Source organism: Polypterus senegalus, chromosome 14 (genome assembly GCF_016835505.1).
Source record: "Polypterus senegalus isolate Bchr_013 chromosome 14, ASM1683550v1, whole genome shotgun sequence".
Classification (NCBI taxonomy): domain Eukaryota; kingdom Metazoa; phylum Chordata; class Cladistia; order Polypteriformes; family Polypteridae; genus Polypterus; species Polypterus senegalus.
The window spans coordinates 12,506,413-12,522,959 of record NC_053167.1 but is presented as its reverse complement, the minus strand read 5'-3'; the positions used below and the strand labels follow the sequence as shown (position 1 = coordinate 12,522,959).

At 37.0% G+C, this 16,547-nt stretch overlaps 1 protein-coding gene across 1 annotated transcript in view; it reads left to right on the top strand.

The window, feature by feature from the left end:
- slc13a3 (solute carrier family 13 member 3) overlaps window positions 1-16,547 on the top strand; it is a 128,540-nt gene that overhangs the window by 43,726 nt on the left and 68,267 nt on the right. Inside the window, exons 4-7 of the mRNA XM_039734979.1 lie at window positions 1,153-1,216; window positions 5,288-5,467; window positions 6,626-6,751; window positions 8,575-8,667. Coding sequence (XP_039590913.1) covers window positions 1,153-1,216; window positions 5,288-5,467; window positions 6,626-6,751; window positions 8,575-8,667 — 463 coding nt within the window. The remainder of the gene's footprint in view (window positions 1-1,152; window positions 1,217-5,287; window positions 5,468-6,625; window positions 6,752-8,574; window positions 8,668-16,547) is intronic.

Genomic DNA, 16,547 nt, shown 5'->3' with positions numbered 1-16,547 from the left:
CTTCGAACATTCGAACAAACCTGTACAGCAACTTGTTCTTTGTCTCTTTGTCTTTTATTTTGTGGCATGGTTAAATCTCTTGGCACAAAGTCTTGTCTTGCGAGATGTGTGTTCTTGATATTTTTTAGTTTATAATTTAAAAATGGAATAAGAATCTGAAAATCTAACAAATTCACATTAAAGTTTGATAAATTCTGAGAAGAATGATATCAAACATATATATGTAGGTTTTAAAATAAGCCCAATTTTAAAGCCATGACATAAAAACGTCACTGTTACACTATTAGGCTTAGGACTTTATATGTATAGAGTAGATATGGTGGTTAGAGCCCAGACCTAAATCCCATTGAAAATCTGTGGAGAGATTTGAAGATAGCAGTCCACCAATGCTCACCATTCAATTTGACCAAACTTGAACAGTTAAACTGTAAAGAAGAGTGGGCACTCAATCTAGATGTGTAAAGCTGATAGAGAAGTGTCCCAACAGGCTCAAGACTGTCATTAAAGCAAAAGGTGGGTCAACAAAATGACATTGGCATGGCACTGATCCTTTATTCATCTCAGTATTTCTTGTTTTTGAACAAGTTTTGAACTGCAGCTGTGATATCTTTCACTTGGATGTTATAGATTGCATTGAGTAAGTAAAGGTGGAAAAGAAATCGGTTTGTGTGTTTTCATTTAAGGATGTAAAGCAAAAAAAAAAAATGGGAATATTTTGAAGGGGGTGATTCTTTTCTATATCCACTGTATATATAATGTGTGTGTAGTGATCATTTAGTAAGTGATAGTGGTCTTCTTCTTCTTCTGTTTATTCATTTTTAATGGCAATCCCCCATATGCATTCTAGCACTTTTGAATATAAAGAGACTCTTCGGAGCAATGTGTTCAAGCATATTTCAATGACAATTCCCCATTTATTAGTTCACCAAATGTTGAGTTTACCCATTCACGAATTAATAAAAATGTTAGCTCCTCCATGTAACAGTTTTCTGAAAATGGAACAAGGTGACCTAGAGTGGTGGCATTGTCAACTCCAATCATTGTATCATTCCCATAAATACCTGGAGGTCAGTCTTTGTAATTTTTCAAAGTATACTCATTTTTTCATAGGGTCATTCTTAACTGCCTGCACTTATTCCTTTTTCATTTCAGATATTGTACCAATGAAGTTACACAGTTTGCCAACTGAAGCACAATTTCTCAATCTGGAAGAACGGTACAGAAAGAAAGTTTTTCTTCTAACAATTAATTCTACAATTTATAATGGTTGCTTGCTTCGATTGCATTATTCTGCATGAGTCATATCAGCCCCTTTCATAAACTCTTAACAGCTGACAGAAAGAATTTGAAGTGCTGGCCTACACTTGTCACACTATGAAAACCCTAACAGGACTGCCTTTCCTTATTCTGGATATATAGTATATTGTGGTGACCACAGCCATTCCTATTTCAAAGCCACTGAGATGCATGTTATTGCCTAGTATCCCTCTGACTTGCCCTTTCTCTCATTTTCTCTCTCTCACACACACACACAAGCACACACACAAAGGATGTTTGGGCTCCTGCCTTTGTGCCATATACTTTCCATAGTGCTTTCTGCACATTTAATAATGTGCCTGATTGAAGAGTACTTGTGATGAAGGGCAGATTAGCACCATGATGTGCTGTGAATGTGTATTAACCTGAAAGTGATCAACTACATTAAGCATCTCTTTGTCCCTGTCTGGAGCCTTGAAGATTTCTTTCTGCAGTTTACTGAGATCTGCCCACTTAGAGCCAGGGAACAGGATGGCCATTGAATGTCAGGATCATGACTTACGAACCCAAAAATGTTTGCATCTCTTTTTTTTTCTAGCCACTGTGAACTATGGATTTTGGATTTAGGCAGTCAATTGTAGTTTGTAAAGACATGTCTTGAAAAAGTAACAAAGTAGAATCATTATTAAATAATATCATTTTTAAAGAGCAAAATAACACAAAAGTGTTTGTGTTTAAAATTCTTTAAAAACTACAATTTCCTCCATAAATTACTCAAGTACTTTAATGAGAGTAAACGTAATTCATTACTTTGCATCACTGCTGGTACTATATGTGCTCTGCTCACCACCACAAAGCAGTGAAGAAGGTGGCTTAGAATATTACACAGCGACACACACTGCCTTAAACCGATGACACATTTCACAACTTCTGGTCAGAGGGAACTGCAGTTGTTGATCTTGTTGGAAGAGGATTTCAAATTACACAACTAGATATCATAAGAAGACAAATTATATGACTCTATGTTGACTTTCCAGCAAAGTTTCCAAAGTATTGTACCAATAAATCACGTGCTATGAGACAGGGCTGGTGCTGTATAAAGTCTTTCAGGTACAGCAAGTTCAGTCACAATCTCAGCCCAATTTTTTTTATCTTTTTATTTTTTTCCATTCTATCATAGTACCACATACATGACACATCAGACAGACAAGCCTGACATTTTTTCATGCAGCCGAAAACCACTTTGTTCCTTATTCCTTGTGCCTTGTGTGGTTGTCAGCTCTCACACTCTCTGAGCCCACCCTTATGATTTAGAACAAATCAAACACTAAATCTTGAGGATGTCAAATTACATGGGTATAAATCATGAGGTGAGCCGTGACAGCTCACGACATGCTGAAGTTATATCTATGAAGACTGCGATTTAAAATTGTGGGAAAAGTTGTGTAATATGATGGAGCCTTTAGAAAAAGGAAACAATATTTTTAAAGACATCAGCCATCCTGCACAGCCACTTCCCTTTTGATTTTGCCAGAATATACAGAACCGTCAGAACTGACATCACAAGATTCTAGGATAGATTTTAGTCTCTGGTTATAAGGTTTCTCAGCACCACTTATCCTGCTAACTGTGTTTCTTATTTATATCTGTTGCGTGATGCTGCATTTAAAATTTAGTATTCTAGTCGTTGTCTATTGGTGTTAGTCTCGCCGAAGCCAGATGTATAATATATATATGTCTGGACATATAGATGTATAATATATATACATCTATAGACAACCATGAGTGAATTTTGCTTAAAAGTGAGTAGGAGCGATTACACAGCTCCCTGGGTGTCACATTTTTACAGCAATCCAATGCCTCATGAAGACGACGCTCAAAGTAGGGGCTATAAATGTAACAAGATTTTGAACTGCAAAGCTCATGGGTGCTCTTGTTAACCTGGTCCAACAGAGAGCAGAGAGCTTCTGTTTACAATGAATAGTCAAACTCTCCTAAAATGGCCCTATTAAATGTGTGTCACGTGTGTAGAGATCACAAAGCACATGTTAAAAATAAACATGAATAGTTGCAAGCAACAAACCTTTCTTTAACCTCAGCTGTTTGTGTTCTCTGTCGTTCAGCATTGCAGCAATACTGTAGGAGCTGATGTCAGCGTGAAAGAATTGCCAGCTTCATTTTTAAAAACTTCCTGCTAGCTTCACTCGTCAACCCCTTTCCCACCACTAGCGCTACGTGCCGTTGTGAAGAAGGGGGCTGAACACACCTCAATGAGACACGGCCGCTCCTCCGAAACCCCTCTTAAATGGTGATACAATGGGGAACAAATACATTTTTTTTACCTCCTCTTTTCTCGATCAGGTGCTGGCTTGCTGGTGCTGCTGTATCACATGATCTGCATTTTGCTCACCACACCCCTTCCCTCATCCGCCAGCGCTATGCGCCATTGTGGTGCTTTGAACGTTTAAAATGCCTCATCTCTATTGTCCCCCAGATATCCTTAAACACTATGCGATCTCTTTTTGCTGTTATGTTATTTCACTGATTAATATTTTCCGTTTGGTTGTGCTAATGAAATATTTACTCTCATTTTTTTGAAACTATTGAATTTTCCTACTTCCTTTATCTCTAACATGCTCTGCATGTGTTTCACGGACTTGCTTCCATCCATCCATCCATTATCCAACCCGCTATATCCTAACTACAAGGTCACGGGGGTCTGCTGGAGCCAATCCCAGCCAACACAGGGTACAAGGCAGGAAACAAACCCCTGGGCAGGGCGCCTCCCCACCACAAGGCACGCACACACACACCCACCCTCACACCAAGCACACACTAGGGACAATTTAGAATCACCAATGCACCTAACCTGCATGTCTTTGGACTGTGGGAGGAAGCACCCGGAGGAAACCCACGCAGACACGGGAAGAACATGCAAACTGCACGCAGGGAGGACCCGGGAAGCGAACCCTGGTCTCCTAACTGCGAGACAGCAGCGCTACCCACTACACCACCGTGCCACCCAGGACTTGCTTCCAAAGGATGTAAGTATGACGTGACCTGCCTGTCTTACGGGACAAGAAAGTGTCTCTCTGTTTCTCTTCAAAAGTTCTCTCTTCAAAAGATCACGTCTCATCGCAAGTTTTTTTTTTTTTTATAATAGAGAGATATAAATATATGCATTTAAAGTTAATGGTGTGTCACACTCAAAAGGCCTGCCGTTAAAGAGAGCTGATAATGAAGAGCCACAGGAAATGCAGATTTCAGTACTCAAAACACATGAATCACAAAATGAGCCTAACAACACCAATAAATCATAAAGGATGACTGCATATCTAAAGGAATAACTGAAGGAAGTTAACATTATTCTCTAATTGGAAATACAAACATGCCATGTCAGAATATAGCCGCAGTGTTTTAACGCATAGTGTATCCATAGACCACAATGCTTATCTAGACTCAGTTTGCTGTTGTTATGACATATAGTGACGCAATAGTTAAAATGGGAGAAACACTTCTCAAATGTGTGTAGCAATGGTGGTCTATGTATGTGGGTCAGTGTGTCTCCTATGTCATTACCATGTGCAAATTAATCATCAAGATTCAGTTACCTTGTGCTACTGATCTCCTGACTGGATAACAGCAGCAGTTTCATTTTTTATTTCCTTTCAGCATCAAGTCCTTAATTAAGTTTCTATTGCTCTCTCCCACACATGAATGATAGAATGAGCTCTGGCCTTGTGCAGTAAGAATCTCATTGTACCTTGAACTCATGGCAATCACCCAAAACTAATTTCATGATTAACGTAATTGCAATTGCACCTCTAGTTTCTTGTTCTGCAGTAATTATTGTTGTTCTTCTCAGAAGGTGACTTTGGATAGACATTTGCCCTTTTTGTCAGGGGCCAATTTCAGCATATTGGTGAAAACACAGAAAAATGCATTACCACTAAGCTGTTTTTTCCCTAAGGCCAAACTGCTAAATGTCATCATAACAAAGCTACTGTGTCTCTCAAATGTTTCTCTCAAGGGTCGATTTTCAGGAAATGCCTGACACTCAATCATCATTGGAAATCCGCCAGGAGGCAGAATACCAAAAGAATGTCTGGAAGGGCTTCCTTATCGCCATCCCATATTCTGCTAGCATTGGGGGCACTGCTACCTTGACTGGGACATCACCCAACCTCATCCTGGTGGGACAGCTCAGTAGGTATGTATTTGGCTTGTTCTCCTTCTATATTACTGTGTTATTACTGAGTTTTCTCCTAAAATGTAAATGGCCAATGGTTAAAACAGAATTTCTAAGATTTTTGCTATTGATTTTGCATGATAGCTCCCTTTATCTGAGTCTATGCTAGCGATGTGTCAGATAATTTTGCATTGTTTCCTCTTTTTGCTTTCATTCGAACACAAATAAAAAAGCTGAACTATTAGTACAGGGTGGTCAGGATCTAATTATGCAGATCCAGATCGTCTGGATGACTTTGATTTATGTGGGGACGACTTCAGTTTGGCGCAAAGACAATTCTTCATGTCGTCAGTTTGTGCACTTCTCAATGGTCTGGGATATTTCAGGTGATTTTCAATGTAATAAAGTTAATAAGTTATAGCGTAATGAAATTTGCATAATTAGATCTGGACCACCTTATATATAAATTTCTATGTGGATGGGAATTTTAAACTGATGATTATACATAGCGTAAATCAATCAGGAAGAGAGGAGTATAAAAGTTTAGCTGCTGCATGTCATCTATGATTAAAGAAAATGAAGGTCTTTTTTTAGCCCAGAGGTTCTTGGCTGTGCTTGCTATTGTCGATTTCCACTATTGTCCCATAGAGACTTGGGGGGGTCCAGATAGCTCTTCCCTAGTTTGCTTTTCTAGTTTCAAGATAGCAATAATTGACACCTTTCTTTAGAAGTCCTGAGAGGGTGTGATTGGTTACCTGCACTTCACCACCACAGAGCACTTATTCAACAAGAGAGCAGAATGACTTGGGAGCTGGCATGATACAAGCTTTAGGTTTACCACATAATAGCCATTTCATGAAGTTACTTATTTTATTTAGACACATTGTTTTTATAGCTACCAATGCTTAGTTTCAAAAGCAATTTGGTAACTAAATTTAATATTGCCTACTGGTTTCTTCTTATGTTAAAATTCACATTGCAAAGAAAATGTGATGTTACTGTCTTTAAACTTATGAGATAAGGAAGTAATAAACTCGGTATAACTTTTTCAAATGATTTTTATTTACATCAATACATCAGAAATATTTTATACATCTGGACTTAACCATCATGCCTTGTTGTTTATTTCCTTCTTTATGATTTTGAAGCTTACGTCACAAAACTGATTTTGATTTTCAGCTTCTTCCCAAAATGTGACATGATTAACTTTGGATCCTGGTTTATTTTTGCCTTTCCCCTGATGGTCATCTTTCTGTTTCTGGGATGGATCTGGATTTCTTTCCTGTACGGGGGCCTCAGTCCAAGGTACAGAAATTTAAATTGCATTCACGTGATTGAGTGTTGACACCATGTGATGGCACATTAGACTCTCTTTGCTTGTATCAATGTTTAATTCGAGACACATTAGATATATGACTTTAGTCCTGTTGAACAATTTGTAAGCTGTGGAAGACACATTTAAACATTCCATCAGCATGCCTCTAAACAGGCTGGAAATATGAGCCTTGAACAAACAATCCACTAACTTCACTTTCATGTAAACAGGATGCATGAGGCTTTTATGTGGCACTTATCTGTAGTGAAGCCCCCATCTCAAGATGAATTACGCTTACAGAGCTTTGGTGCAGTGTTTACATGTATTGCTATTCCAATAGTGTAATGCATTTAAACATAGAGGAGAAGGCAGCTGGATGTGATATTCAGTTTCTAGCTTTTAATGTAAAATGTTTTCAGGTGAACTGGCCCAGCATGGCCCATTATGAATCTTTTTCATCCATCAATCAAGGTTTGATTGATTTTTTTTTTTTCATAAGCAAAACTATAACAATTTTCACTGCAAATAAATTAAGGAAAATGATAAAAAAGAATTGAAACTTGCTAGAAGAATGCAGTCTACAGAGCACAAATTTTTTAGCATCCAATGTCAAAGATGTAAATGGTGATTTGTTAACAGAGTTGTTCATAGAAGCTTCACAAGAAGACATGTTTGAAGAATGGTGATTGGAGAGACAGTATTAGTTATATACTGTATACTCCTCATGATAAATGCTATCTGATTCTCAAAAATTTAAACAAGTTTAACAGATAAACATATGTCCAGTTTAACAGTTTATGGCAAAGTTGATGGTTGCCTACGCTGGAGCCCTGTGAAGAAAGAGGTTCTTGCAGACATTGAAGCTAGTACTATCACAAGTACTGATAACTGGATCTAAAACAGAAACTACACCATGGGAGGTGTTAGATATTGAAGTGAATGATAAAATGTGCAATTGCTGAGACATCCATGATGAATCCTCTCAGGTGTGATTATTTTAAAGAGAGAAGACATGTAGATGTTAAGCAAGATATAATCCTGTGTGGTGGACTTGGACAGAATGTGTACTTTGCCACCATTATTATACTTCCATGGTGCACACTTAGAGGTGGCAAGCATGTGCTCCACAGAGCAGCCAATAGTATGCTGTTCATGTCAGCTGTGCTAAATAATGATGGACAATTCAGGCTTTTGAATGAGAGATGTCTCATATGTTAGTACGTTTGTTCAAACCCAGGCAGATTTGATTTACATGTACAACAGCATATGCCTGTCAAATGGACAGAATGATGTTGCCCAACTTTTATTGGATGTTAAACAGTAACCAACTCTTGAAGGCCTCAACTTAAAGAGAGGAATGAGGAGATACCCACTTTCAAAAAGAAACTTAGTTCATTAATGAATTGAATAAAAATCAAGAGCGGTTATGCTCAGATTATTAAATGCACTACTGAGACTACTTCTGGAGTATTGTGTGCAGTTCTGTTCACCATATTACAAAAATGACAGAGCAGCACTTGAAGCTGTGCAGAGGGGTGAAACAAGTGCACTCCATGATATAAGGACATGTCCTACTCAAAGTTTCAAACAGAGTAGACTGTGTGGGGATTTAATCCAGGTCTTCAAATTCTTCAAAGGAATTGATCAAATTAATCCAGCATAATTCTTTCAACTTAATAGTGAATTGCACACTCCAGGACACCAGTGGAAATGAAGGCATGGTGCACTCACTTGCATGCAAATATTCCATATATATGTTGTTTATGAAGCTCAAGAGAAGAGTATGTATTAAAATATTTTTCTTTAATTTAAGTGTGTGCTTCAAGAAGAAAAATGTGAGAATGGAGGCAGAAGAAAGAGCGAGAGCAGTTATTAAAGAGGACTATGAAAAGCTTGGACCTGTGAAGTAAGTATACAACTGGATGGCTGTGGCTTTTGACAGGCCCAAATCATTTCACAAAGATGACCCTCACAAGTGGATTCTTGTTTTGATGTGTTTCCCTACGCCTACAAGTGCTATTCAAAAAGTTTTAATCCTGCGCTTAAGATACTTTTATCATGGCGGATGTCAGACTTGCCCACTGTTTTGCTGATCTCATTGCAAAACTGTCTAATTTACATGACTTAAAAATTTCTACCCTTGTCACTATTGCTGTCTTAGCACTGATCTTCTAGAACAGTCGTGCTAGCATTTATTCTGATAGCCAATTGTTGCCTGACAGAGGCGGTGCTCTAAAAAGGGTTAACAGGTATGGCGAGTTCAGATGCAGCCACTGCCCTTTTTTCCATTCTGTCATGGTATGGAAGCAGCAAGACATCAAACGGACAAACTTCTCTTGGTGAGGTCCAAAGCCTCCACATTCCTAATACCTGGTTGTTGTATTATATCCATTATACTTCCAGATGAGTATTCATTGGTCCTTAAGTTAAAGACAAAATCAAGTCCATTTGATTTTTGTCGGAGTGAGTCAGGGACTAGTTGGAGTGAGCCTGGCACGTCACATTACAGGACTGGGTTCTCAGCAACAACAACATTTATTTATATAGCACATTTTCACACAAAAAAATGTAGCTCGAAGTGCTTAGCTTCTTCTGATGACATCCTACTTGCTTAAATTATCTAAGTGAAGACTATAACTGAGAATCACTGGAAAAGTGAGGTAATGTGATATAACCTTTAAAAGGTGTGTTGCATGGGGGTGATATTTATATGTGGCTAAAGATTACCTCTTGCATAGTAAAACATATGAATTACAAGGTTCTAGCATTTGACCTTTATGGTCCATAGTTCTTATTTCTGAGCTAAGTCATCAAGGATGCCTAAAAGACAAAAATATCTGGTATCAACCTGATTCTGGTACACATCGACTAGGCAGGAATGAATCTTCAGAGGTGTGATACTTATTATTATTCAGGTTATCCAGCATCTACACACTGTACTGCTTCTGTACAGTGTCACCGCTGGCCAAACTGGGGATTTCCTGAATACTCCGCATTAGTACTTCTTATAACAGCTTTAATCTGGAAAAAAAAAAAGAAAAAATATATATATATATATATATATATATATATATATATATATATATATACACACATACAGTATAATGTATATATAATGTACACAAAAATAAATAAAGAAGCACACATTACAAATGTAACTATAACTTTAAACATCTAATACATATGCCTTTTTAAAATAATCACAACTAGAAAAATTAATGTTTAGGGATTTCTTCACTCTCTTTGCTGCATATCGCAACAGTATATATTTACATTTTCTTAAGGCAAAGTCCTCTATGAGGACATCTCACGACAGTTTCTGTGCATCATTGGAATTAATGCTGATGTCAGCCTGTTGAGTCATAGATAACTTCCAGCTTGTCGTGATGAGCTTAAGTTTACAAAAACCTTCCATCTACAATTGACAGCTGTAAACACGAGAGTTGCTGCAATCAGAGGACTATCCATAAATCTGGACTTTAATGGAATTTAAGGGCAAAGATATACCAATTGATTTGTTCCCTTTATAAATGAAGGTCTAACTAATGTAATAATAATCTTATATATAAACATCTATGCGTGGAAGTGTGTGTCCGTTTGTCCGGCCCGGAAGTGCAAGGGTACAGCATGAAGCTCAAAGAAATCGACTCTGTCACCAAAGTGAAACCACCGACAAAAGACAAACTCACTTAGCTGCTAATACACAAGCGAGGCGAGCACATCGGCAAAATGAAACCTCTGAGGAGAGAGGAACTCACTTATCAACTGATAGACATTGGAGGCTAGCACAACGGCAAAACAAAACCTCCGAGGAAGGAGAACCTTCAATTGACTGAAGTACCAGAATCCATGGTTTCTAGGAGCCCAGGCTTTTTACAGCATGGGCGTACACAGCAAGTAATAATAATAATAGTCCAGAATGTCAGCGTGCTGCTAATCTTTGTTACTTGGTATAACCAACAGCATCACTTGTGACATGTGATAGAATGACAACAAAAACAATTTTAATACTAATACTACTACTAGTACTGTTACTGCTACTAGTTATATTATTATTATCATTATTATTATTATTATTATATAGTACAAGGACAACTACTAATATTAGTACTAAACTTGTTCAATAAATTTAATGCAGTAAATACAGGGTTAAAATGAATTTGCATATTTTTGAGAATTAAGAAAAATGAACATGTAAATGCATCCCCTACACTTATGAATTTATCTAACCTTCATATTGTTCTTCAATGACAGTGGATAGCAATAAGACATTAACTAAATCAGTGATGTTACCTAAAAATAAAATTAGCCAACAGTTGAAGTTCATCTGAGCTCAATACTCTTTCTGTATGTCCGTGTTGCTTGCTTGGGGCTTTTCCACAATTCACATAATAACTAACTAGCAGGTAAGAAAGCCTCATGTGTATTTGGTGATGTTTAAAAATGTGTCATCAATGCAGAAACTCGCAGAGCTCCTTATATGTTGACTAATGTTGGCAGCCTTTAACAGCATGTAGAAGTCCTGAGGTCTGTATGGTGGTAATAAATAGTCCTCAACCATGCGTCAGCTAGGAACTGTAACATTGGATAATGTCTGTTAAACACAGTATCAACATAATACTACTCCATTGTTACTCCCGCAAACCACTAGCTTTAGTGTAGTCGTAATTAATGTATCATTAGCTAGCTTGCTGGAAGGTAGACAAATTTAGATTTGTAAACACAGCTACAACTAGTGCAGCACAATCTTCATATTTTCTGTGCTCCTGGCTGGTGTTGACTTGAAGCCATTTATCTCTGCTCACTAATGGAACATTATAACAAAAAGTGACTGTCAATGGTATTAATGTGATAATTCATGAAACAACAATAACACCAATAGAGTCAAGCTGCAGATCTCCAGAACTTTGCTCCGTTGTGAAGGTGGTCACTTAACATTATACTTCAATGATATTATGTGATATGCCTAGTTACTCTATGGTTAAGGTTAGGGTGGGATGAGTCATCTGACTCAAGTCAAGTAAACCAAGCAACAAAAATGGACAATGCAATAAGCTCAACAGCCCCCTCACCCCACCACATCAGTCCTCTGATCATGGGCCCCATGTGCTCTATGTGATTTAATTTTTAAAAAACGGCGGCTCTATTTCAAACTCAGCCCCATAGTATATCCTTATGAAGTTGAAGCCTAAAATGTTTTTGATTTACATTTATACTAACTGAAGAAAACAAAGTGCTGTATTTTTCTAAAGAATGCCCAATTTATTTGGGAATCCAGGCATCTTGTCTGGGTGTGTTCTTTCTTTCTTTCTTTCTTTCTTTCTTTCTTTCTTTCTTTCTTTCTTTCTTTAATTGTTCTCTTCTCTGCTCCCCCCTCTATGTGCAGTATGCATCCCAAATGCAAAGGCCTCACATCATGCAGAATTCAAAATGTTTACATGAATAATCGATAAGTGTTGGTCTTTCTCGGGTTGATTGTTACATGGGGCCAATAATAAAGCTAGTTTTTCTCATTCCAAAGAAATTAAGCAAAAGGTAAAGATTCAAGTCAATAAAAGATTCAAAATTTGGGTCAATACATAGCAGTGTACACTAATATTGATTTAAAGATACAAGACATCAAATAAAGATTTCAACAGGTAAAATTATGACTTGTTTAAGCATTTAGGCATGTTTTTAGCTCAACAAAGCTCGCCAGTCCTATCCACTTATTTCTTCCAAAAAAACATCAAGTTGAGTTTTGAAAGTCTCCAAAGTCTTATTGTCTACCACACTTCTTGGTAGCTTATTCCAAGTGTCTATCTTTCTTTGTGTAAAGAAAAACTTCCTAATGTTTTTGAAATTTACCCTTAACAAGTTTCCAACTGTATCCCTGTGTTCCTGATGAATTCATTTCAAAATAACAATCTCGATCCTCTGGACTAGTTCCCTTCATAATTTGAACCACTTCAGTCATGTCACCTCTTAATCTTCTTTTTCTTAAACTGTAAAGGCTCAGTTCTTTTAATGTGTCCTCATAATTCATCCCCTGTAGCCCTGGAATGAGCCTAGTCCCTCTTCTCTGGACCTTTTTGAGGTTTAGGAGTTTAAATAAATGTCTTGATTTTATTTATTTTATATATTGCTTAATTCAAAGTTCAATATTGTGAGTTTGAATACTTTATTCTTCAGATGGTATACAGTATTTCTATCACACTTGTTAGGATGCTGAAGTCTGCATAATGACCAGTAGTAACCCTTATCACTCCAAACATTCAGGCTCCTTTTCCTTCACCTCTACATTCTACTACACCACAACTATTTGTGTTATTGTTATGCATTATATAGTGTAAGGATTGTCAGTAAGTCTAAGTTGTCTACTTATGTAATGTTTTTATTTTGCGCACTGTGTGACTGGTGAATTGATATTTAAATGTATTTTTTAATTGCAACTTCTATTGTTGTTTGTAACCTTGCACACAAAGTTTTTTCAATGACCTATTCATTTGTGTTGAGTGTGTTAATGTCCTGGAATGGCTGATTCAAAGTCCAGATCACAATCCAATTAAGAATTTGCGGCTGGACTTGGAATAGACTGTTCACACAAGATGTTTGTGCAACCTGTCAGAGCTTGAGCAGCTTTGCAAGGAAGAATGGGGGCAAATGACAGTCTCAGGATGTGTAAAGCTGATTGAGATCTGTGCACACTGACTTAAACTTGTCATGGCTGCCAAAGGTTCATCTACTAAAAACTGACTTGAATAGTTATGCAATCAGCTATTTTGCTTTAAAGTACTGTACATATTTAAGTTTCAAGCTAGCCGTTTCCAACACCTCATACAATCTGGGGACTTAATACCTAGGTCCCCCATTACATACTTTTTCAAAGAGGATGGTATTATTCAACAGGGAAAAGCTTTATGTCCCTTTGTATACAATAAGCATCCAAGACTAGGGCCATAAAATGCAAGATGAGAGATGTCTTTTGCATAAACTGTATGATATCCACAAAATGCTTCTTTTATAATAGACTTTGATAAATTTAACAATGAAACTGAATCACATTAAAAGCAGAGTGGCATTCTGATGACCTTCTCTTTGCAAGGCATATATTTGTAGTTCTCTGCGAAAGATTAATTCTGTATTTGTTTAGACTTTGAATAGCCTTCTGAGAGTTCAATGGGTGGTGTTTAACTAACCCGCTGGTGGGCCAGTTGTGTACAGGCTCTTTGCCATTGGGAATGTCTGTGTGCCTGGCGCTGGTCTGCTGCATCGATAGAGTTTGCTCTACAAGCACATTGTTATCTGTGCTAAATGTCATATAATTTGCTACGTAAATAACTCCTTCAGCTGCTTCTTTCTATTTTTTAGCTGGTCAATTTATAGTTGTAAAATCTGTATTTATTTTAATATATGCTTTAATTAAGGAGATAAATATTATTATCGCCCAAAATTTCTTAGAGTGAAGGACTACTTTATAACAGAAGGGTCGGTCCTGCTATAAAACCCTTCCGTCGTGTGTTTCTTTGATCTCCAAGTGGACCTTGGCATGGCAAGCAATTGTTTGCAGACAGGGTCCCTAACACCTGACGTTATAAAGCAGAATGTGAAAGTCCAAAACTGGTTTGATTGCTTTCACACCAGCGAATGTGCAGGTATCTTACTGGGCACAAGCAGAATCCTGGGCTGCTAATGTCTTTGTGAGGGTTGGGGTTCAGTTTGGCTTGTCACAATTTTCGACTTTCTTTCTCTATCAACCCATCAGAGTAAAAGAATTTTTTTGAATTTTATACTAATTAGTAGTCACAGACGTATGTACTGAGTATAATTATTGCTAAAAAAGTAAGTGAAATTAATTATTTCCTAATTTAATTTGGAGATGAAGGAGATAGAGTGGATAGGTAAATATGTACAGAGCTATACCAGAAGAAGTGCAAAAAAGAAACCGAAACAGACAAAATTAAGCCGATCTATCAGTTCCTAATAAGAGACACAAATTGAAGTTGGAAAAACAGGCAAGAAGTCAAACCAAACAAAACTCGTGAGAAGTGCAAAAGATTTCTTTTAAGTATTATTTTAGGATGTTTGTGTCCATAGGTCAGATAACGAAAGGAAGCTCCAGCAGACATTTTATCCAGTCACACTGATCACCTGTGGGTCACGACCCTAGAAGCCACAATGTGAGAAGTGGCATCAATGACGCTTCTCAAAAAGGCAGCGATAGAAGGACCTAAAAAATAGCACTGAAGATGTTCACACGCACCCTAATCATGATAAAAGTAAAAAATATGCCTGCTTATTATTATTATTAGTAGTAATTATTATTTATTAATAGTAATTAATAACCGTAGGAATAGTTTTAATAATAATTAATATTAATAATTAGTAATGATTATTATTAGTAGTATTGTAGCATATGTTATAATAATATTATTATAGATATTATTGTTATTATTAGATTATGGTTGATTATAAAATGGCTGGCTTTACCCTCCTACTTAAAAGTTCACCCTTTTGGAAATTGTCATAGCAATAAGATTTACATTTATTGCCAACTGGTTGGCTAGACACAAAATAGACTTGTGGCCCTGTAAAGGTCAAAGATTATAGAAGAGCATGTTTTATTTATCTAGTACATTTTTCCCGAACGTGCTACATATTCCTGGTGTTATGTTTGTTAAGTTCTGGGTCAAACCCTGCAGTGTGTGGTTTTTCATTTTACAGACAGTTTTCTGTTTCAGTTATAATTTTTACTCATTGGTCTGTTACTATTATTCATTTCCTTAGATAGTTTCCAAGGTTAACTTTAGTAGGTCCTCTTTGTCTTCAGCTAGTTATGTCCATTATTTTATTGTTTTTGATGCTAGAGGGGAAAGATCACAAAAACAAGAATTCAAGCCCCTGGAGCCTTAAAGTGTCCTTTGTTTAAGCACCTTGGGAGAAATGAAAAAACTTTCAGTCTGCCGGTCCCCTTTACACCAGCTCTGTAAACCTGTAAGAGGCTTTTATTCCCGAACATCCCATACCAAAACCAGAGTGCAGCCTAGCCTAGCAGCATTGAGCACAATGCAAAAACAAGATTTGGCTGGGGTGGCCAGCCTCTCAGAGGGTTCATTCTCACCTTTACTAAATCATACAGGTCAATTTTAGAGGCCACAATTAACCAAAAAAGTTATTCTTTGGGATGTGTGGAAGAAAATAAGCCACAATATTTTAATTTAACAAAAGGAGGTATTTAATAACATTAATGCTACTCCAGAACTTTACGTTAACATTCTGAATACCAGTTAAAGCAGTCTGTTGTTTTTATAGCTTGGAAATCTTAACACCACTCTTTCCATAAATCTTACTTCATACCAGCAAGAGTTAGGTCATGTCTGGTGACCCTTGGTTAGCAATCATTTATTGGTTTTACTGCTTATAGAGATCATGAATTCTCTTATCAGTAACTGCATGTCCTTGAAACACCAAAATACTCTGTGCCTATAAAGATACAGATTTGTTTACAACTTAAAGAAAATAACTAGTGTGAAATAATTTAATAGACATGAAACCCAGTTCATTTCTTTTTGTTAAACACCAACCTATATTTTCCTAGTGATAGGATTTAAAATTAACAGAGCAGAATGCAAACCCTGATTAGACACATACAGTAAGTATATCCACATAAATATAATACAAATTGAGCACATATTGTTCCACAGATGTTTGAGGAACACCACTTGCTCCCATTGTGTATGCATGTGTTTTTGTTCAAATAGTTCAAACTATACACTGACAACTCCCAGGCTGGTATTTAAACACAAG